General features: G+C 39.1%; 1 protein-coding gene across 3 annotated transcripts in view; it reads right to left on the reverse strand.

Annotated features, from left to right (window-relative positions):
- macrod2 (mono-ADP ribosylhydrolase 2) overlaps positions 1–24,678 on the reverse strand; it is a 451,045-nt gene that overhangs the window by 90,737 nt on the left and 335,630 nt on the right. For all 3 annotated transcript variants that reach the window (XM_030156348.1, XM_030156347.1, XM_030156345.1), the window contains exons 7-8: positions 21,276–21,306; positions 9,051–9,124 (exon numbers count right to left, since the gene is read on the reverse strand). In XM_030156348.1, the coding sequence (XP_030012208.1) occupies positions 9,051–9,124; positions 21,276–21,306 (105 nt within the window). The remainder of the gene's footprint in view (positions 1–9,050; positions 9,125–21,275; positions 21,307–24,678) is intronic.

Below are 24,678 nucleotides of genomic sequence, written 5' to 3' on the forward strand. Positions count from 1 at the left end.
TGAGCTTACCACACAGAAAGAGAAATACAGACCTTGTATTACTTGACCTCATTAATACACTTAAAACATTGGTTTCGATAGAGTAGTTTAACAAAAATGTGTAGGTTTTTTATTTATTTTTTTGCTTCTTTCTTGCGAATATCCTTTGTTACAAAAAGCAAAAGATAAGTTAATTCATTCTGTCAGGAATTCATATTCAAAAATCCATTAATTTTCAAGGATTTAAGAGCCTTTCCAAGAACTACACTAATACAGGTGGAGTATAAGTGAAAAACCAGGCTGTATATATTTACCTCATAGTGTACTGTGTGCATGCGTTTCTTTGTTGTAGCTTCACTAAGCTGTTCATTACAACGGAGATGCTAACCAAGGTTATTTGTGTGTCACTGACTTTATGGGTTCATATCAGCACAAGTGAGTGAGAGGACAGTGAAGTGGTCATAATGTGTTCTAGCCACTATCTGTTTTCTGCAGACCCTAGATAGACTTCATAATTAATGGCTGTGATGAGCGCTTTTGTGACAACACAGCAGAGGTTTTTCATGTTGATTAAATTTGTATTAGTCTTAAAATGAGCTTACTTGGACATTTATTGCACTTAGCAGTGCACACACACCAAACCCTTCAAACAGGACACACACTCACACCCACCTACACAGTAAAGGTCTCCATACTTCAGCATGGGCTACTGCAGTGTAAAATTGTCTTCAAATAGGAAATGAACTAGTTGAAGTTTGATGAGTCTCCTGTCCTCTTCTGAGCGAAGAGCTCGACCCACTCCCATTTTATCACGGTATGGCAGCCAACTGCTATCTGTGCTACACTAAATCAATTAGCATGTCATTAAGATAGCTTGTTCCAGCACAGTAACCATAGAGGTGGGACTACAGTATCTGTATGAGCACAGAGCTGAACTCAGAGGGCATCGTATCGCTCTGCCCATGTGTTATAGTGTGGTGGGCTGTATCTATTGGTGTAGCTTGTGTTAATATACAAGAAAACCTGGATATAGGAGACGTCAGTCCCTTACAACTTTCACAACAAAAAGGTTAAAAAAAAAAAACAAAAGTCCTAATCCAACACTTGCAAACTGCCTGACCAATGAAAATGTTTTATTCTTTTGCTTAATGGCTCAGTTGATGATTTCTCTGTAATGATTTGCATTACATTCCAAGTGTTGCTAGTACCTTCTTATCACACATGTTTGCTACTGTTTATCTCTTTCTATGAGACAGCTGAAATCAATCCCATAGGAGGAGATTTTCTTTCATCAATGCTATTTTTTTTTCAGTCAAAGTGGCACAGAGCATTAACATTCAGTATTCATACTCAGAACAGTAAAAGTCACCTTACATCTTTGAACAGGGTGATCAGTCTGCAATTACCAGGAGTAAAGCAGCATCTTGGTCTTTGGATAAGATAGAGAGATGATAGGTGTAATCCCCATTCGCACAGAGAGGATTTCTCTCTGAAGACAACAACTCAATCAAATAATTCAGATAAACACTGAAAACACTGTAGACCTTTGCTTCAGTATTACAACAGCATCTCTCGGGTCGCTTCATCTTTGACAGCACGAACACTTAATCACAACTATTTTTCCTCTGTAGATAACATGAACTACTTTAAGTTAAACATTTAAGAAATAACTTTCTCTAATGCCAATTCTAGAATCGGTTCCATATCATTCTGAATCTATTTAAACACTGAAACTGGCAGTATTAAACTAAATCAACCTGAGGTCAGGGGAATCAAAGAGCACACATCATATTATCTAGAGTGAGCAAGATAATAAAATCCTCAGATCATAAAAGCCATAAAATCCCCATTCTACTGCCTTGGGCCAAATGGCTGCCACTAATGTATTAGACTACATGGCATGTATTAGCGCTGGTGCCAGAAAAGTAATTCACTGACAGAAAGAACTAATAGAGCATTTATACATACTCACAAAAGTATTGCTATGGCCAAATCTGCAGGTTGTGGAGAGTTTGGAGACTACAGTTCTCTCAAATCAAACCACGTTGCTTCAGTGACATGAGACAGTACAGTATGTGGAGTTTTTAGTTGTGCTCCCAGCTCCTGATCAGGCCATATCTCTGTGATGCTCTCAGTCACAGCACATGACTCAAAGGGGCTAGACACCGACTTCAAACAACCACTGCTGGCTTTGAACACCATGCCAGTTGCACAAACCATCAGTGGCACATCAGCATCCTTGAGGCATTCGCGGAGCAAATTTGTGCCTCTCTAGACTCCAGATGCACCATTGGCAAAGTCATCTCACTGGATTCTAGACAATAAAAACACAGGGAGGGGCCTATGTGGAAATAAAGACCTGAAGTATTGCATCACTTGATGTTCACTCTTCTTACCAGAATCTTCAGAATCTTTCATACATTTTTGCAGAAGTCAATTCAAGAGTGTTTTTTTGTCCTGTACCATCTCTTTTAACTAAATAGTCATGAGCAATTAAACGCACCTGCTTTGCTGTCTTAATTGGAGATAAAGTTTTTTTTTGTTTTATTTTTTTTTGGGGGGGGGGGGTTAATTCATTATTTTCCTCAGCAATAGGAAAAACTTTGAGAAGAGGCCAAGTTATCTCTTAACATTCATTTATGCAGTAAATACATCCCACGGTTTTATCAATAAAACACTCCAAATACAAGACAGGAGTAATATTTTTCAAGCTAGAGCCATAGAAAATAGTTTTTGTGCCTTCTCAGCGCAAATGTAGTCTGAGACCAAGTAGAATAAGTAAGTGTTTTCCTTCGGACCTCAAAAAGAGAAAGTTGAAATATATTTATGGTTGTTAGTGCTTGCAGCATTAAAATTGGTCTCCACTCACTAGATTTTTAAGTGTAATGCTGTATACACAGTTGTTTTTATGGTACACGTACAGGCGTAATTCATGGTTAATTCCTAAATGTATCATTTGGAATGGCCTTATCAAGGCTGAGCTGTTTACTGAACATGAGACTGTTTCCAGTTATCTTTCTAGACAATTTTCTAGACAATTTATTAGCACACCAACAGCTTCGATAAACTGATTTCAACCATTACAACTAATGAAATCTGCAGAAGCACAAATTGTACTATACATTGCAATAGTATATTAGATACATTTTAACTTCCATTATCACCTTGCAGAGACTGGAAAGGCAAAATACCAACAGAGTGCATCATTTAATAGAAAAAAGCTGAAGATGAAGCAGCAGAAATCTAATGTAAAGGATGCTAGCTCAAAAACAAGGTGGGGGTGTTCTTTGTGTCCTGAGAGGCAATTCATCATCATTTTAACCACAATGTACAGGTGATAAATAAGCACAGAAAGTATATATATATGGTTTACTTACTTATGCCTGTGATATAAAACAGGTCACAATACACAAAAACATAATTTTCTGAAGGTGACAATATAGCCATGATAACGGCAGCCATCCATCTTATTCAGCTGAGTGACAATGAATGCCTTGGTGTTGTCCGATCTGCCAGAAGCCAGACAGGCATTCTCACCGATATCCATTCATATAAACAATCATACCCTACTCTGTATTTATTTCTAATAGTCACTTGACATTTGTCACAATGCACTGTTAGGTCTTTGGCTCTGGTTTCATACTGGATTTATTATTTGGTGTCCTAAATGAGAAATGCTACTAAGGTAAACAGATCATTCACAGAGCAGGAAAAGGGACGTAAACACCTGTTTTGGGAGAGTCATTGGCACAGTGGAGTGTTTAATACTAAAACCCGACCAGAGTGATGCTGAAAGGTGAAATCTCTACACATCAATTTTGTCCTGTTGCAGCACAGTGCAGCAGAGCTTATTACAGACTCCCAATCTGTCTCAAGTGTTCAGACTGTGTCAGTAATGCTGGGCTACTGGGCCCTCGAAACGCTTCATTAAAAAGCTTGGCCATCCAGAGCACATCCATAGCAGCCAAATAAAGTGTCAGACCACATTTTTCATCTGCAGATTAAACCTATGTAAGCCTGAATTAAACCAAATTAGATCTGAAAATGAGAACTAAACCAATGCCAGATGAGAGGTGGGGCTAGTGTGCTTGGAGCAGGAAGAAATTGCTCCAATGCCATATGGAGAACTGGTTGTGTTATACTGTCACTGTCTAGTGTGTCTGCAACCTCTTATGCATTTTTGAAAAGATTAGAGCCTTCTGGTCTATTGTTTACACATACCCACATATTGTATTTCATTCATTTGTGTGGAGGATACATGGAAGCAGAGGCCGACCTCCCTTATTCTTTCATCTATTGTGATCTGAAGGATCATTCCTGCATTCAAGACTCGGTAGATTAAAGGATCTGCTCTGCCTGACCACAACGAGGCTGTTTATTCTTCCACAATGGAAGTCTAGGTGCTTTTAAGAGTGAATTTCATGCTGGCATCAGGGCTCTTTGTGCACTGGTGAGTACATCAGGGCTACAGCATGCTGGCCTGGGAGATAAACTCACTGCTAATCAATCACACATCCTCCTTTTTTTCAATCCTTTCTCCTGTCTTACACACACATACACACTGCATGCACTCAGAGATGTCTGCAATTTTATGTATCATTGTTCTCAAACCCTCTTGTGTGCACATTTTGATCAGTAGTTCAGATGATTATGTTAGTCACATGTATTGCAATGGGAAAGCACACAAGACATACAGGAAAGACAGCTGGATGTAGAGTACACAGACAAATATATCATGTTAGAGGCATGGGTCCGTGGACGGGTGTATGGAGAGGGGCTGTGGCCTCTGCTCAGCCACCCCAGTGTTTTAGATCATCAGCCAGGCCATTGTCCCAACATTCAGCTACAATAGCCCAGTATCTTCCCCAAAGCAGGGCTCTTATCATGGCCCTGAAACAACTCGTCTCTGTGGACGCCCACAACACTGGGCTAGCGGAGCCAAGTGTACAGCGCTGGAAGTGAATGAGCAGAGCAATCTAGTCCTATTGTTCCATGCATGATAAACTGAGCTTCAAGCCTCTCATTCTTTGCTCTATCTTTTGAGTCTGCAAAGCAGTGTGCAATCTGTGATAACACTGAACTTTGGAGAGGCTTTTCACAGAACAGAATTCAAAATTGCATCACTTTGCAATTCAGGGGAGGATAGAGAAAGTAAATAACAATAAATAAACAACAATGCGCACACAATAACACGCATAATAATGTACATTCAAAGCTTTTTGCTACTGAGTCTAAGCTTTACAGCAGTGATAATCAACTTACTTTGCCTGGGGCCCACTTAAACAAATTGACAGGAGGCCAGTGGCAAATTAATGAACAAACAATATTTATCAGATGCAATGAATATTAACTGAGTTATTAACAAAAGTGACTTAATACAAGGACTGAGGCTAGGCCTATATGACAGATACTTACTGCATTTTTTAGATGCATCCACATTTTAAGTGTAAATGCTTTTGTTACCTTTGGAAAAGTTTCCAAAAATATATATAAAAAAAATAATTCTAATGCAGACCAACATATTTATTATATTTATATTATTATACAAAACTGCCATAAGTTGTGTATCTGTGCTGAACAGCATATAACACTACAGCAATCAATTAATAGATAAATATATGAAGTAAAATACCATTCTTCAAAAAAAAAAAAAAAAATGAGTAAGATCTATTTTTTGAATACAGTAAGAATATACCAAGTAACAGAATATTTGAAGGCAAACCTCTTTTTGTGTTGCGGTTTGATAGTGTATAAGACGTGCTGCTGTGCTTCTGGGTAAGATGTATCATTTTATTCTCTGATCTTGTTAAAAGCTTACTTACTCTCGGTCTAGTTACAAATTGAGAATCCACTGCATGTGCTTGCAGAGCTTTGCCAAACAGTGTTCAGGGAAGCCTCTGTAGACATTTACCCCTCTCCATGAATTGTAATATTTTCCACTTGATCTACCCACAGCAGAGATCGCTATCAGTCAATATAGCACAAAATAGTCTCTTATGTGCGACAGTGCATCCTCCATACGGCAAGTAGCAATCCTGAATATGGTACAACACAACCACAAAAGTCAGTTTTTCACATTAGCTTGTTATTTAGAGTCAGCATTGAGCTATATAAAACCTTCCTTATGCCAGAGTGTTGATGGATTCCCCAAGTGCATGTTACAGCAATCATCACGCAGAGAACAAGTGACGCAAACATAGCACGTAAACTGCAAAGTAATCCAGCAGCTCGGTATCATTTGGCTGCCTGTTCACAACATCCATAACACCAGCTGAGGGATGCTGTAGCACATCAAGCTGTGAGCTTTATAAAACACCTAAATCTACAGTGATAGATACAAACACTGACACAGTAAACAGAGATGACCTCTAAAGTTTACCATCGCGTACAGACTCACACACTGAAAACTGTTCCTGAAAACTGGCCCAACATTTCTAATGTGTAAAAAAACCACAATGTCTATTCTAATGCATGGCAAACATAAAATGCTGTAAAATGCTTATGGAATCAACTCATTATTGCTACTATTAAAATTAGGCATTGTTATAATTCGGTCATTATAAAAGGTTCATGTAGAATCTGGCCTGAATTATCACTGACACTTTATGAGTAATGACATAAAAAAAGTTCTCAACACACTGAATACAGCTGAAAACATACCAGCTTTGAGTTATAATGATAATCTGTCCATAGTCTGACATAAATGAGCCTAAAACTGACCTTTCTTAAACTAGTTAATGAGTGTTCATTTTGCTCTTCCTGGATAATAGACCAGTAATGCTGGACCTTTACAGCAGCATGCTGTTCAGTCTTCAGTAAAATTTGCTTTGAAATTAAAATGTCCACATCCATTTAACTTTCTAACAGAGGAGATGGATGTACACTGAACAAAAATATAAATGCAACACTTTTGTTTTGCTCCCATATTTCATGAGCTGAACTGAAAGATCTAATACTTTTTCTATGTACACAAAAGGCCTGTTTCTCTCAAATACTGTTCACAAATCTGTCTAAATCTGGCATATCAAGATGCTGATTAGACAGCATGATTATTGCACAGGTGTGCCTTAGGCTAGCCACAATAAAAGGCCACTCTAAAATGTGCAGTTTTATCACAGCACAATGCCACAGATGTCGCATGTTTTGAGGGAGCGTGCAATTGGCATGCTGACTGCAGGAATGTCCACCAGAGCTGTTACCCGTGAATTGAATATTCATTTCTCTACCACAATTGTCTCCAAAGGTGCGTCAGAGAATTTGGCAGTACATCCAACCGGCCTCACAGCTGCAGACCACGTGTAACCACACCAGCCCAGGACCTCCACATCCAACATCTTCACCTCCAAGATCATCGGAGACCTGCCACCCCGACAGCTGCTGCAACAATCAGTTTGCATAACCAAAGAATTTCTGCACAAACTGTCAGAAACCATGTCAGGGAAGCTCATTTGTATTCTTGTCGTCCTAACCGGGGTCTCAACCTGACTGCTGTTCGTCGTCATAACTAAGTTGAGTGGGCAAATGCTCCCATTCAATGGTGTCTGGCACTTTGGAGAGGTGTTCTCTTCACGGATGAATCCCAGTTTTCACTGTACAGGGTAATTGGCAGATAGCGTGTATGATGTCATGTGGGTGAGCAGTTTGCTGATGTCAATGCTGTGAATCAGGTGGCCCATGGTGGCAGTGGGGTTATGGTATGGGCAAGCGTATGTTATGGACAACGAACACAGGTACATTTTATGGATGATATTTTGAAAGCACAGAGATACTGGGAAGATCCTGAGGCCCATTGTTGTACCATTCATCCAGGACCATCACCTCATGTTACAGCAGGATAATGCACAGTCTCATGTTGAAGGATCTGGATACAATTCCTGGAAGCTGAAAACATCCCAGTTCTTGCATGGCGTGCATACTCACCGGGAAATGTCACCCATTGAGCATGTTTGGGAGGCTCTGGATCGGCATATACGACAGCAGTTACTGCCAACATCCAGCAACTTCACACAGCCATTGAAGAGGAGGGGAGCAACATTCCACAGGCCTCAATCAACAACCTGATCAGCTCAATGCGAAGGAGATGTGTTGCACTGTGTGAGGCAAAAGGTGGTCACACCAGATACTGACTGGTTTTCTGACCCCCCCGGACCCCCCCAGTACAGTAAAACTGCACATTTTAGAGTGGTCTTTTGTTGTGGCCAGCCTACGGCACACCTGTGCAATAATCATGCTGTCTAATCAGTGTCTTGATATGTCACACCTGTGAGGTGGATGGATTATCTCGGCAAAGGAGAAGTGCTCACTAACACAGATTTAGACAGATTTGTGAACAATATTTGAGAGAAATAAGCCTTTTGTGTACGTAGAAAAAGTCTTAGATCTTTGAGTTCAGCTCATGAAAAATGGGAGCAAAAACAAAAGTGTTGCATTTATATTTTTTTGTTCAGTGTATTTTATGCCTTTCTAATGGTCATTCCAAATTATGACATTTCTGCTACTCACCTAATAACTACAACTGAAGATAATTGACTGCTTGGTATTATTTGGTCTTATTATTCCTTATGCTTTTCACTTAGGATAACTGTGCATGTCTTCCAACAAATAAATTGTGGTGGTAGAACAGATCAGCCAATCTATACAATTGGCATTTCCAACTATTTGAACCCTCAGTCCTTGGAGTGTATAATTAGAATTTATTCCAAACAAAAGCCAATTTCAGATTATTTCATCTGATGTGTTTATGTTCTTCTGAGTTTAATAGCCCTCCCCTGCACAGACCAATTAAACAGTCAACAGACCATTTAAGGCCTGATTAGTCACAGACGGGCTTTTAATTTGATATGCATGCAGACCACAAACTAAATGGTTGATCAAGCGAGGCAGGTGGATCCGATGTCTGTCTAATACAAGATGCATGAGAATACGTGTTCTGTGTTTCTGTTGAGGTCCAATCATCTACACTCACAGCAAATCAACGAAAGCCAAAAACAGACCATGCCTGAACAAATGGATAGTTGTCCAGATTGACAGCTACTTCTTTTGAACATGCATAACACCCTAACACGTCTCACCTTATCAGGATTCTCTTCGATCCAGCTCTTTACTGTGTTCAGGGCAATGTCAGCTGCAGGTTCATTGGGAAAGCCTAAGAAGAAAAAAACAAAACAAAAAAACAAAAAAAACAAAATGGTGTCAATACAAGTTGTATTCAACATGCCAATGCAAGTGGGAGACACAAAGATAGAAACAGACAGATAAACCGATATCTCTACAGGTAACAGCACATCTCCTAAATCAATGGAAAGAAGCACATGCTGCTTGTCACTGTTAGATGAGACCAGCTGTCTGTTAAACTGCTGTAGGTTTGTGCTACCAGATGCATAGGGATGGGGAAACATGTGCAGATGAATTCCAGGGGTGAGAAAGTTCATATATAAACTACATATACAGTATACAGTACACACATCTGCATCACAGCCTGACTCATTACCACCTTGCAGACCTGTTGTTTTACCTTAATAGGGAAACATTCACACTACCTGATGTAACACATATGATAGAGTGAATATATAGCAAAGGTTTGATTAAAAAGCTACAGTCAGCTCAGGAAGTCTTCCACTGACTTGACACGGTGTATTGATCTCAAACACACAGATTGTTTTAATTTTTAACAGGGCCAGCTAAAAGACGACAGCTGAAATCAAGATCATTTGCTGCTACTGTAAAGAACCTCCCAAGCTCGACTCGTGCAGTGAGCTATTGACTATAGAAGCCCTTGGGCAGGCCTTGCTTTAGTTGGAGTATATATGCCATTACCAAAAGCGCTGACAATCTGCTACTCTGCCACAGCATAGTTTCAGTTGTCTTCATTTCAGAGTAATTATAGTTGAGTCTGATCTTTATTGCCTTTCACGAAACTTGACCAAAGTATTTGACTTCCAAGCCTGTGCAGAAAGTTTGTACAACCTTTATACTGTGTGTCTAAAGTTAAGACAAAGAGCTAAGAAGTAAATTAGGGATGGACTGAGATGTATTTCACAGAGCCAACAATGATACAAATTGTTAGTGATTGAGGAGACAGATAACCAATGTACATTTTCGGTAAACGTTTATAATGATATCTAAATTTAAAAAGACCACAATGTTTTATTGCCTTTTGCCTTTAAGCTATCAGATCAAATAAAACACAATATTTCATCAGTATTTATTGTCAGCCTTCACAATAAACTGGAGGGATCATAAGTCATATTTCTTAAATGTCCCTTTCTGATTTCAGTATTGAGAGTCTATGAATTGTGATGTGTATCATTAGATTGTGCTGTGGGGGCAGATGGTGGGAGCAAGAGTAACTCATATTTAAATTACATACATGATATTGCATTTTAAAAAAAAATGCCAGTAATTGTAAAAATGAGAAAAATTGACATATCCTCAAATAAACATGGTCTGTTTTTACAACCCGAGGCACTTGGCTCAACATATGACAATAGATCATCTTCCATATATATATATATATATATATATATATATATATATATACATACACACACACACACACACACACAACCTCTGGTCCCTGTGAGAGACTATAGGTTGCATAAGCACTGTCTCTCTCTGACTACATAGGTCAAGACCTCAATTTCAACCCACATCAAATGATACAAGGGCCATGCCACAATTGTAACTTGTTGGTTATAGCATGGGTGACATTGCCAAATATTTTTCTTTTCGTGGGTCACTGCCTCGACTCTAACATTCTGTGACCGATGAAACAGGCTTACAAGCTCTGCAGCAACCTCTACCCTTTAAGTCGGATGTAAAGGAAAATGAAAAGGCTGAAAGTTCGAGCCTTACATTTCCTGAATTCTTTCATCATACGTTCAGGCAACATGCTGTCAAAGCCTTTTAGTAGCTATTCTATAAATGATCTAAATCATCTTCACCATCAACATTTGATGTCTGCACTTTTATCCTGAGCCCTCTCACCTACATCGTCTGACTAGTGGTGATGTCTCTGTCTTTCTTTGTTTTACTTCTCCTCCCTGTCTCTGTCTGACAGGAGTGTCTGAGTTACTCTGAGGAATGAAGAGGGCCTGAAGTGCTGCTGAGCCCTAGCTGAGCTGCTCGAGGAGACCTGGGTATAGTGGGATGTGAGCTGCATACCAGCCAGTGATGACAGCCAGTCTGCTCCTATACAGCTCTGTTAGGCACTGGCTGCAGATAGTGCTGCACTCGTTCACAGCTTCTGCCCTTCAGAAGCTGCCCCAAGAGCCGTGTGCTCAGGACGTAATCCAGCATGCCAAATCAGTCTGCAGGTCACCTGACTCCTCTTGTCTCCCAAACACATTTAACCTTTTCAGCGATATATCACTTTATCTGGTGATATTTCCTTTTTGGAATTCGTTCCCACACATACGCAGGTGTAACGACACTCCTACTCACACATCAAGTATCATAGGCAAACAGATGTGTGGCTGACGAGAAAGCTGAGAAAAATACATCCATAGAGACAGGACCAGCTGTTTAGGAGGAGCACACTCAACAGGAGAGGTGTCAGAGAGGTAAGCACATAAACAAGTAAAATAAATGAGGAAATTTTAATAAGTAGTAAAAGCTTTTGAAAGTGGGCCTTTGTGCTCAGTCTATCCAATAGACTAATAGTAACAGAGAGACAAAGACAGGTGAATTTGAGTTACTTATTAAAACTAAAACTAGTCTTAATAATAGTAGGACATTCTGGTCACTGGTAGGTGGTGTTGTGTACATTTTACATTTTCTGCTAGAATTTTTCAAGTGCTCTACTGACTTTAGAAATGTAGATACTGTAAGGCATAAAAGGAGATGAGCTATATAACAAGTAAAATGTTGACAGGAAAACAGAACGGTGGTTATAAACAAGAAGTGCTGAGGAGATAACAGGGGGAGACTTAGATGGAAAGCTGGAGAAAAGGGTCATTGCATCTTGGGATAGTCTGCCATCAAGAACTCAGCCTGACATGAACGGCCCAAGGTCAAAAGCGGCAGTTCGAGTGCATCGGCAGCTCTCTCTCATCATTTGTCTCTTTCAAACACTATCCACTGCCTTTACCTCCCGTCACGTCCTGTCTCCCTGCCTACTTTTGGACACTTCAGCCTAGTCACGTATGTTCCTATGCTCTAAAGTAGACACTATACCTATGTACAAAAAAACTTCAGTCATCACTTATATCACCCCTCTGCAGTCCAGCGGCACTGCTAGTTGACACAATCCACTTACAGGTGATGTTGATGTTGTTTAAAAATTGATGGAGTAGGCTGAGTCTTTCATATGCTCAAGTACACACAAAATGAAAAAGTTCAGTGTTTTACTTATACATCTTCTTCCCTCAACAGCTCCTTCTAATTCTCTTTTGCTCCATTTGCTGTGTGGAGGGTTCAGTGAAAGCTAATCTGTCAGGAGGTGGAGAGCTGGCGTCAGGCACAGTGATGGTGGGCCCTCCAGGGTCCCTGCGCTGCTTGGCTCGGCTCTCTCCTATGCTGGGAATATGGCCGGCTCAGGGAGATTTGTCTTAGTGAGGCTCACTGATGGGATATGTGCATGCAGCGCCGCTGATGAGGACTCAGGTGGTGCAGTGTTATTTCTGCTGAAGGCTCCTCTACTTTATCACCAAGCGGAGCGCAGCATCAGGAGAGAGAAAGAAAGGGGGAGAGACTGTGGCACGTGTGGTGTGAACAAAGGATTACCATGTCACCGTGCACTTACATAATATGCGCATAGTACATCGAGTGATGTTGACCAGTGATTATGGGCTCAGTGACCACAACAAATTTGGACCCATCATAACAGAGAATTAAAGTTAGGTAATCACAGAATTGGACCTGTGAAAAATGTAAGGTGTGTCTTTTCACGTGGTGCTATTTCAGTCATTTAATCTCTGACTAATTTTAAGCAACAATTAAAATGCATGATAAAATTATGTGAGAAAAATGGTGGTGTAATTTCCTTTTAAACAAAGGTACATTTTTATCTCTGTCTCCATGTCAGCCTGGTGAGTTATGCCAAAGGGAAGATTCCTCTTGAAACAGAATTCACATATTTTATTCCTATGATCTTGGGCATGTAGGACCTTTGTTAATATGAAGAAAAAAGAGAGCCCACTCTAATCTCTGATGCAACCAAGAGACAGAGTCTCTGGTCCTCTCTTAGGCATATGCAAAACACCTTTATGAACACTTGTGTAGGACCCTGGGTGACTTTTAAGGAGTATGATTTCATACAAACTACAGAGCCAGTGGAAATCCACTGCTTTGGATGTTAAACCTCAGAAGTACACATAATTATTAAGTACATGATGAAACAGCTTCCACTGTACGTCACAGACAACTCTGTCTCGACTCTGTGGAAGCAGCAAAGCAAAGTTCATGTTCAAAAATATCCACTGAACCAGAACATAGGAAAACTAATATAAATGTGCACTCTGCCTTGGGGGGAATTTTTGCTCTGAGAACAAGTAAGCCCATTGCTCTTTCTTTTGCCAACATGGCAACTCTTTCATATCCTAAATTTACAGAGTTAACTTTCACAACAAACTTGTATAGCTAAGGTGTTTTTCTTTGGCAAGGAGTGAGAAGTAGCTGGATCACCTGATAAAGCAAGCCGAAGTAAGTCAACAAGTGGAATACATGTCTGCAGTGTGATACATTCCCATTCTTTGTAAATATATGGGTAGGCTGTATGTGCATACTGCAGACCACACTGGTTTTGTTTTTCCTGAGTGGGCTTGTATTGTGAGGAGAATACCACAACCTGCTGTATTTTAGGACTTTATAATTTGATGTTTTGTATTAGTTCATACTGTTTTAAGTAATGGTATAGAGCCTTTGTTTGATAACGTATGCTGACTGAATTAAATGAATAAAAATACAAAGTCCCCCTGAGGCAGGAATCGTATTGTTAGCCTTGCTTTCCCTCTGCTTGGTTGTAGTTGGTCAAGTTCATATCCCAAAACTCGGAGCTGTCTGCCCTGAAGCAGTATCTAGCCTCAGGCTGAGGTATTTGGCATTCGTAAATTCACAGCAGGTGTTGAAAAGGCAAAAGGCAAATATAAAAATCTGCTACAGAAAATAAGAAACAAAAATACAAAATGGCAATTTTTATCTAGTCTTTAAATGTCTCCTCCAAACTGTTTGCCTGACAATGTTGTAAGTATACTGAAAACATCTTTCCTCAGTTACTGCTATGTAATATCATATTTTTTTGTTTTTGTTGCAGATGTACGTTCTATCACAAAATATTGATAAACCACCTGTAGTCATTTCTTTTCTGACCACTGTCTCTGAGGAATGTTTTCAACAGGTAGATATGGCGGAATCTTTTGAGAACCTAGTACTTTAACACAGAGTAGAAAAGTTGATTGTGGCTTAAGCAGAAGGAGGAAATCATTAAGTGCAGCACAGCTGAGGGCTGCTCTAGTTGAGGGCAGTGGTGCGGTGTGTTCATCTGGAAAGGGAGGGGGAAAGGGTTGTCACCCCATCAGGGCCCAGAGGAGAGGTGAGGTGACCCAGGGTGGAGGACAGAGGAGCGCCGCAGGACTCCAGACTCCAAAGCGTGGGTGTCAAATGGCCCGGAGCTCCTCTCCACACTAACACTGGGACACGGCAGGGCTGTGACCATGACCGACTTTGCAGCCCACAGAAGGAGACAGAGACAAAGAGGGATGGGCGGGTGCTGTGTGAGGAAGACAGGCAGAAAAAGAGGGAGGAAGAAAGGGAGCAGCCTCCGTGGCACAACATGATGATGACCTTCCTTGGAAACACTCCATATAGGTGATACCATGCTTTTGTCCTAAATGCTAAAATTAACACCCAACGTTAAACTTTTTAAAAACATTCTGAAAAGTGTATGATATGCAAAACTTTCATGCCCATAGAAATGTTTTAGAGGATGAAATAAGGGTTATTGTATTTGTTGAAAACTAAGACTAACACCAAAAGCTATCACTGATAAAATTGATTTTGTCAACTGAAATAAAAATAAAAAACAGCAGACAAAGAATCAAAAAAGACATCCAAATAAAAACTACAATGAACAATGCACTATAATCTAAAATGAAATAGAATTGCAGTGAAATCTGTTTTTTCTTTTTTACTCATTGGTAATGGTTCTTGATGATGTTCTCAGTGTTCCGAAATAAAATTGCTTTGTACAGCATGGGAGATGTAATAAATGTTTTTGTACCTCATTTTAAATGTCATGCATTTTCAGATTATACCTTTTTCAGCTTCTATAAATCAAGATTTTCCTCACAGTACTTGGAAAAACTAAAACAAAATAAAACTAAACAAAACCTACTCAATTCTTAAAAATAAAATAATGCCAGTTGTGCACTTAAAAGAAATTGAAACAAAAAACCAAACTGAACAACTAAATTAAAATAAAAACTATACTATAATAATGGATCAAAATGTGATGCTCTGCAATGTTTTATGTGTTTTATCATCCATGTAAATGGCAGATGCTGGTATTGAGTACAATGGCGATGTTGAGTATGACTCCATTTAAATGGACTACGAAGCCCCTGTTCCTGCTGAGCAGACACTCCTATCCACTGATGCAGCACGCTGCTCCTATGTCCTTCGAAATTCCCAGCCTAGTCGGGCTAAGCTCCTTGTAGTAAACCTCTGGTTTTAAGAGAAAGGGGACCTCATGGAGGCCATCGCTGGCAAGCTAGCAGCAACCCATCATTGTAGAGAGATAAGGTACCATGAATGTGCTCCACCTTCTTAATCCTAGACAGGGATGAAGAGAGCCCAAGCATGATGCTGGCTGGAGTAAAAATTCTTAGCAGCTTGAAACCTTTGATCTGGACAGTACCGTAGAATGGGAGCATGGACATACCAGTAAAGCTTGGGTGGATTACAGCTGCATATCTCCCACCGCCACCAGTCAGTGCTAAAACTCCTCTGTCAAGAAACCTCAAATCGGTCACAGAGACAGATGAGCCAAAGGTGGAGGGTGAGCAGTAAACATCACAGATATTTGTCTTAAGATGCACAGCTGTACTGCAGTGCTGAGGTGTTCTGATTGTTTTGATAGGGTTATAAATGTCTGAGTGCGATGGCACCTGTCAGGTAAATAGTAGACATAATGTGCACGTCCTTGCCTTGGCGTTGAGCACAGGAGCCTTCTGTTCCATTCCAAGATTAATCTTACACGACACATCCTAAAATGTACAGCTCATTACAAGGCTGTTGGAAAGTGCTCTTTGGGCTCCATCTAAAATGTGATCTCCATGAGGCTAAATTATTCACAGTGCATCTTGAAGTGGGATGTTTATGTATGTGCCTCTGCCTGTGTGTGTCAATGTGTAAGAAAGACTTATGAGAGAAAATGTATGGGAGGAAAGACAGGAGAGCGGAGGATACAAAAGCAAATGTGACCTCTCTAAGTCTAGGTAGTTGGACTCTTGGCACTGATCTTGTGAGACATTGAGAGGTGTCTCCTCCTTGGAAGGAATAATCCATTTAAACCTGGGTCGCATGGCTGTGATTGATGTGGAAACAGGAGCAACACTTAATAACCTCTATCATGCTGGGTGACCTCGTGGCCCACAGTGGGCACCAGTTTGTTTATGGGTGGTACCTCCGACACACTATCCGTGCAGAAATTCTGTTGTGGCTAATGGGCCGGACTGAGGGATTGGACTGTCAGAGCAGTGTGAGCCCTCATTTTTCTTTCCAAGCGTCTAAGGTACCCCTGCACACCCCTTCTACACCCAACCTCCCATTTCTGCCATCATCTGTCAGTGGTGACTGAGTCTCCTGGAATATAGAGGCGTGAGAGAGAGTGTCAATTAGCATTAGGTTTCCTGACAAATCTGTTTTTCGCACCACAAAGGCCTTGGATAACTTGTTCCTGATTCCTCTCTGTCACATTGTCGGTGGCACAGAATTTGTTTTCCTATAACAGTTTAAGTGTGGAAATGGGTCAAGCACATGTACGCACATTAATGGTACGTGGGTACGCGGCCACGTATGTAAATATAAATTTAAAAAGCACGTTCTGCAGAGACAGATGCACACACAAATGATAGAGAGACAGATCAGGAAGATGAACCGTTCAGTCTAAAAGGCTTTTGTTTACATTGCTGAAATAGAAGTTGACCTTAAAGGTTATCTGAAATGTACAGAAAATGTCAAAATGTCTGACAAGAGAGCAGGGCCCCTTTCAGAACATGGCAGTACTCAGGGGGCTCAGAGGGAATAACATCACAGCACTATACTTTACTGTACTTTCTTTGAAAGTCCCCCCTCTATTTGCCCTCTGCTGTGTGAAGATCTTCAGTCTTAATCAGCTGTATTGTTCTGTGGAGATGCAGTTGTGGGAAGCGCTAAGCTGTTTATTTATTGAACAGGCTGTTTAATTCCCCCCCTCCGCTGCGTGCTTGGCTCTGCACAGCCCCGCTTTGATGTGAGGGGCTGCTCGTGGAGTGGTATGACGAGCTCCCACTGGCAATGCAGCACACAGCACCACAGTGAACAGCAATAAGCGGTGCCCTCGTCAGCAGTGTACATTACACACAGTGACCTCCTCCCTGCTGCATGCATTTGGGCTGCCTTCGCGCCTCTGGAATAGAACTGCTTTACCGCAAATAACCACAGGTCCATTTTGAAAATGGACTCATAAGCATCCATACCTGAACATAACTATTATTATTATCATTATTATTATTATTATTGTTATTATTATTATTATTATTATTATTATTATTATTATTATTATTATTATTATTATACCCTGTTATTTGATTTCCTGCAGACTTATCTGGCTAAGGAGGTTCATAGTAAAAAGTCAGACATTTTAACAAGATTTTAGCTGCTAACAAGTGACTAACAACTCCTCATAATTACCACTAGTTTTGTGCAAAATAACAACAAGAGACAAATTACATAATCAGCTCCTCTTACAATTACCACTTCAGTAATAGTCATTTTAAGATGCGTGAATAGACAGGTTGCAGAGAGACATTGTGAGAGAAGATAGGAGAAGCTGTTGTGCAGTTAACTGTGTGAATCGCACAAGTGATGGGTGAGAAATGTTTAACGTCCTAAGAGAAAACTATTCTATCCAGCAGAGAGTGTGAAATTACTGTACATATAGTGACAAAAAAGCATAAATACTCTCTTTAGAGCATACACTAGCCTAAACTGACATATGTGTGTTTAATAAAAGTAAATTACCACAGACATATCCTCTGCAGTTAACATTAAAGTTAGTTCTTTGGCATTTCTGTTTCATTTCTAATAGTAATGGTAGAGGGAGAAAAATGAGAGAGGGGAGAGAGAGATGGTATAATATGCAGTAGACTCAAAAACCCGAATTATTTGTCCAATTATAATTAAAATATCACTGATTCTAATTTAGCATTTTAGATTCTAATAATATGATGGAGGCTTATTGGTCAGTAAATGGTGAAATGGAGAGGAAAATGAAGCTGAATTTATTTACCTGTTTTTATTACTGTTTTAATGAGCAGAGCCACAGTTATTCAGGTGGTATAAGGGATATGCAGGAGGAAAGGTAATAGTTTTATTCATTTGCATTTTTTTTTTTTTTAATTGAGAGAAATACACAAAGGAAATAGATTTTGTGAGTTTAGAGAATTGTTTGACTGTGTCTTTCAGTTTATAGACCCTGTTACATAATAGTAAAAGAATATCTATATTCAATGTAGTCTTTTAATATTACTGTTGAATTCCTATTCATGGTGCATGCTTGTGACTGTCGATGACTGGTTTTGAGGTGACAGCATTGTTTCTTTCCTTTTGTTGGAGTGCATGATTGCAATTGTAATATATGTTTTACCCTGGGTATTGTTTTCACTTGTGTTTGTGTCCGTGTTCGTGTGTGTGTGTGTGTGTGTGTGTGTGTGTGTGTGTGTGTGTGTGTGAAACCAGCATAACTCACAAGTGGATGAATCAATCTTTAAAAAACTTGTTAGGTATATTGACTGAGTGAATATTAAGACGTTATTAAATTTTGCTGTGTTTAGCTTAAGAACTAACTCAACTAAAAACACTGTGTCCATTATAAGAGAAGGACTTCTTTCCCCGGCAGAGAGTTCTCTTCCTTTTTTTAAAATCCTTGTATCTCGACAGTGTCTGACCATGTAACAGTCTAACCCTACCTTTTACAAATTTAGGGTTGGAACCCAAAATAGGTTGTTTAGCTATGAGAGTAAAATACATAATAATATATGATATGATTAATATAATGGAAACATGCAGATGAAGAGAAGGAAAGATAAAAGTGGATCACAACAAAGTCATGCAAAACAGAGTGAAGTCATAGAAGATGTAGCAAGGTGAAAATTGCGTACAATGTAACAGGACAAAAACACATACCAAAATAAAAATAAAGTGAAAAATGTTACCTTCAGTCACAGTATTTCACCAGCTAATAAGTGAGACCTTCAAAGGTTTTTTTTGGGCATGTGTGCATTAGTATGTGAATTAAATGTTGTGTGTGTTGAGTAGTTGGTGACAGTGTGTTACCGCCTCCACATAATATTATTTGTCAGTGTTTGCAGCAGTTGCATCTATCTTTTATTATCTTTCTATCCGTGACTGTTGTTCTACCATTCCAGCAATTTCAACATTGTTAATAAAATGTAAACACTATGGCTGTTTCTGATATAGTTCTGTAAATCTGAGGATATATATAAAAAAAATCATGTTAACATTAGTGGCTGTGCAGAAAACAGGTTACAATTTGCTTGTCATGTTAACAGACATAAAACAGGGTCCTATATTGGAGCTGTACACAGCAAACTGAATCACAGAGGCAAAGCTACAAGCCATATGCAATGTTTTAAATGTTTAATAATAATTTTTAAAAAATCATTTCCTAAGCTTGTGGTTTTCATTTCAGCTGAAATTGCAAATGATATGTAAAATGAATACCTAGCCAATGTGTGTGTTATTTACACCATATGTATTACAAAATATGAGGGAAATTTTAAACTATAATTTGCGGTTGGTTAAATATATATCACCGGGTAGTATATTTTTGAAAAGGGTGATAAATCAGTTTAGTTCAAAGAGCTGACATAATTATACAGGTAGATAGGATATCACTAAATATGGTTTCTGGCATATCTTCTATTACATAGCACAGAATCTTCTGTAGCTCACAAACATACACAAACACAGTTACCAAAGTAACGAAACACTTAAATAGATGTCACCGGAGTGTTGTTAGGGAGTGATTAAATAATTTTTTATGAAGAAAACCATCCTGCTCAGTTAATGATGACACCAAATAGATGTACTGGTAACAGGGGGAACCTGTGAGCATTATGAGTTCACTTCAATGTTTAGGAAACCGCTTTTGAATATGTTTTGCATTGTGCACAGGGGAAAAATCATGTATAAGGGGACATCTAGAGGGAGCAGTGTTTGCACTATAGGGAGTACCTGGTCTTGTAAAATGGCCTCAATTTTCTTGTCTCTAATATGGTCATAGAGAGCAATCAGAGCAACTAAAAACCCTCATGAGATAATTTTCCAACCAATTACAGATCCCTGATCCTGTTTAACAGTTAGTGGCTCATGCTGCCTGTAGCCTTTTATTTAAACACTGGCAAGTACAATGCAGTATCCAAATCTGGCATCATGGTCTGTTAAAAATCTAGAAGGTCATTACTATTGATTTACTGCCAGCGACAGACAATGCAGATGAGTGTGTCCATTCAATCCATCCATATGCATCTGTCACCCCTGTTATCAGCTTGTGTGCAAAGCTTGTGTTGTCGACTGCTTTATAGAGTCAAAATAGCGTGGAAGTCATTTTTCTCTGCAGCGGTAATCCAACGTTTCCAACACTAATAGTTCAGAAAAATCTTCCATCGCAGATTCAAAGCCTGGTTATAGTATCAACAAGTCTGGCATACTTCAATGTGACTTTGTTTAGTCTCATGAACATGCTCGCTCTTTGTCGGCGATGCCTTGCTGCATATCAGGTCTGGTCTCATGGGAGAACACAAGCAGTGCTCAGGGTCTATTTGGCTCACCTTATACTAGGTTGTGCCTTTGTAAATTATTTTGTAAGGTGAACTTTCTGAAAAGATTTAACATTCTGCATACTTCAAAGACACAGGCTTTCTAATATAGTATGCTCTCTACGTCAGTGTTGAAGATGTAGCCACAAGTATGAGGTTTGCTTCACAGGGTGCAGGTTTTCATGATAAAATATGCATTTATAGTGAATTCCAAACAATACAAGGACGGGGAAATGAGATAAAAGAGCTTTGTCTTACCATAGATGCCTGTGGATATACATGGGAAGGCCTGTACAAAAAGACAGAAAAGAAACAGTCAAAACACAGTTTAACCAGAATTACAGGAGAATAAAAAACAGTGACTTCTCTGTATCATTATTTAGAGGAATTATGTGCCAAAACACACAAACTGCAAAAGAAGTGAAATCTCTCTTCACAAAATGGTTCTGGAATTATTTTTTTTTCTTGTCAATCTTATTCTTTCGTTCCTCTTTATAGTAAATGCAAGTAAACAAACATATCCCAAATGTGTTTAAAACTGCATGTAGTATATGTCTGCATTTAACTGTAACAGTCGTAGGATGCCTGCCATTTATTTTTGTATATTTGTTTACCTCTTTTGCTCTGCTTTTTCATTCCCAGGAGGAGCAATTTACAATACTATGTTCCCAAATCCTTGCAATGCTAATGCAGGATGGGTGCAGACTGTGTACTGTGCAACTATACGCAAAGCACCACACACATACTCATACAATGCATTTTTTTTTTTTGTTGTTGTTGAATTGAAAAATTCGTCCTGGCCTTAAAAAACATTTTCTTAATTACAAATTTAAAGGACATCATCACAATTAAACTACTAACTAGTTTTAAACATAATTGTGGACAGAATATATCATCCAATGAAGTTCAGAGTTAATGTCCGCAACATTCATACTTAGCATATATTGCCTGAGGGAACAGTGAATTAGCCTCATGTGAATTCATAGGTACTTGTTCTCGCTATAATCTCCACCACATGAATACCCAAATTAGGTTGATTGATCCTGTCTGTCGCCTACAGCCCAAACTTATAAACAGACCACATTAAATTTCAGGGAGCTAACCGAAAGATCAAGGCTATCCTACCCATCAAAACTGGTTTCAGCCTATTTATCCTGCTACAATCTTAAGAATTTACACAACCACAGTTTGACTATTAACTACATGTTAGTGCCTTTAATGGCTTGTAATTCACCGAGGTACACACACATACACACACACGCAATACAAAGCAAACATGTAGAGAATAAAAATATTACAAATATTAATATTTCCTTGCGCTAAAGAGCAAAAACCTGCATATATTTATGGTCGTCTTTTCCAAAAAGATTATAAAAAGTAACCACCTTGTAATAGTTCTTGCTTTGTAGCACTTTGCAGCAGACATATTATTCAAGCATGGCTTTATGGCTGAAAATAGTTTCATTATTCTTTACTTCTGTGAGCAAATATATTATGATACATAGGCCTCGCTGTAAGCTTCCCTATTTCACATTCATCTTTTTAAGTATATTAATAAACAGTAAAGAGAAAAGGATTTTTTCAAAGGTCCCATTTGTCCTCAAAAGCAGCTGAATACGTGCTTTGGTTCCTGCATTCATCAAAAGGCGTGGCCACAACATTAATATAATCAGATGACAAATGAAAAAAAAAGGAAAACATTTCCACTACCAGCTCACAAGTGGATTAATATAGAACAACTAAACACTACAAGAGATTCATCAGAGAGTAACACCCATATGTCAAAATCTTCCAGTGCCAAAACTAAGCCCAACAGTTTGTTTTGCCACACTGACCCTGTCAAGTTGTATTTAGAAACATGCTGTTGCTAAGATCACTTTATTTTAGCACTGGAAGCAAAATTAATAGATCTGAAAGAGTAGGAGGCAAATGTTTTCTCATATGAGGAGTACACAAACAACTAGTCACATTTCTAATCTTTGGAGTCTCTTCAGCTGAGGGAAAGAAACATTCAAATTTAATTCACATATTAGCAAAACAAATAACTGATTAAATATGTAGATTTTTCTCTCTAAGGCATTCTAACCTATGACACCTGCTTTGAAATGCAGTGGTCCGTTTGTCCTTGGTTCAAGCAAAGAGGGATGAGTCCGTTTGTATTCTTATTTACCAGTTTTCAGGTTCCGCCTGTCAAGGTGAATCTTTCTTCTGTGGGATGATTTAAATCTTTTACTGAAGCTTTGACCTTTCCAGATGACTGTCTGAGTCTGACACAAACCACAGATGATGAAGCGTGGAAAAGCATGGCCATTTTTAGTCCTTTGCCAAGCTCTGCCCACATAACATAGGGAGGCATATAGAGATTGAGGACGTAAAATGGCTGAGTAAATCCATAAAAGATCAACAATATCAGGAAGAAGTATTAAATGCCTAGAAATTTAAACGCAGCTTTAAACACAATTTAAATGCCAAAATAATACAAACCCAAAGTGCTTCACATAGTGTGGATATACTTTTAATACAGTGGCTCATTAGCAACATCTTGGCAAGGAAATTCTCAATAATTAAGCTCTCTAAATGATGCCAGTATCACATCTGGAAATAGTGAACACAAATACTAAGTTTATTTCAGTAGAAGGAATCTGTTTGAAGCTGCGTAATATGAGGGTTGGAGTTCATTAATATTAATATTAATATTAATTCAATCTTCAGACAAGATGAGCAGTAGGCTATGTCTTGTCAATGCCTCCAGTCAGTCTTAGCTGCCAAAATGATTCTGAGCCAGCAGCCTTGTTAGTTGAAAGGCCATGATGTCAGTCTTTTCAACTAAAACTTCTTCTCAGACTGCAGCTAAACCTTAGAACATCACAGGCTGTGGCAGTGACATACCGTCAGCATAATCAATTAAAATCTCTTTTATTAGTTCTCTAGCCGATCCATTAAATGTATCGATCTTTCTTGTGTGAAAATGGATTGTGTAATCACTTAACAGGACGCTGTAAAGATCTGACAGTTTGTGGCACATGCAAATGTCATTTACTTGCTTAAAGGACAGTTATTGGCAAAAGTGAAGAGAGGTATATATCCAATAAAACTGTTAGGACTGAAGAACGTCTTGGCAGAAGCATCCAATTTTCATTCATAAATCAGCCCCAGAGCCACCAAGGAATACAGACACACTCAATATTACTCAGAAGTTTTAGTTCAAGCTAAAAACATAAAGCTTTACTTGTGCCACCTTAATAGAGCGCAAAATTCAGTGCACCATGGGCAGGAAACAGGAGGACTACTGCACCATGTCTCTACTACAGTACACTACAGTATAAGTACATTCATACTGCAGATGCACATGCAAACTAGATGATGGTTGTTAGTTCCAATAAATCTCTTCATTGTCAAACCGAGCTTTATATTTTTTAGAGACAGAAAACAAATGATTTTCGGTGTCCTAAATTTGTTAGGACAGCATGTGAGCCAAAAATACAACTGTATGCAATGAAACAGATGCAGCACATGTTCAAAGCAAACACAGTGCTATTTTTCATCTTTGAAAATCAAGTCCAGGCCACCGAAGAAGCTAATTTGACAGTTATTAGCACACGTACCTTGCACATATGTGCATTTTGTATAAGGCCTGGTGTTAATTAGGACAGCTAGCAGT

The sequence above is a fragment of the Sphaeramia orbicularis genome, chromosome 15 (assembly GCF_902148855.1).
Source record: "Sphaeramia orbicularis chromosome 15, fSphaOr1.1, whole genome shotgun sequence".
In the NCBI taxonomy this organism is placed as follows: Eukaryota; Metazoa; Chordata; class Actinopteri; order Kurtiformes; family Apogonidae; genus Sphaeramia; species Sphaeramia orbicularis.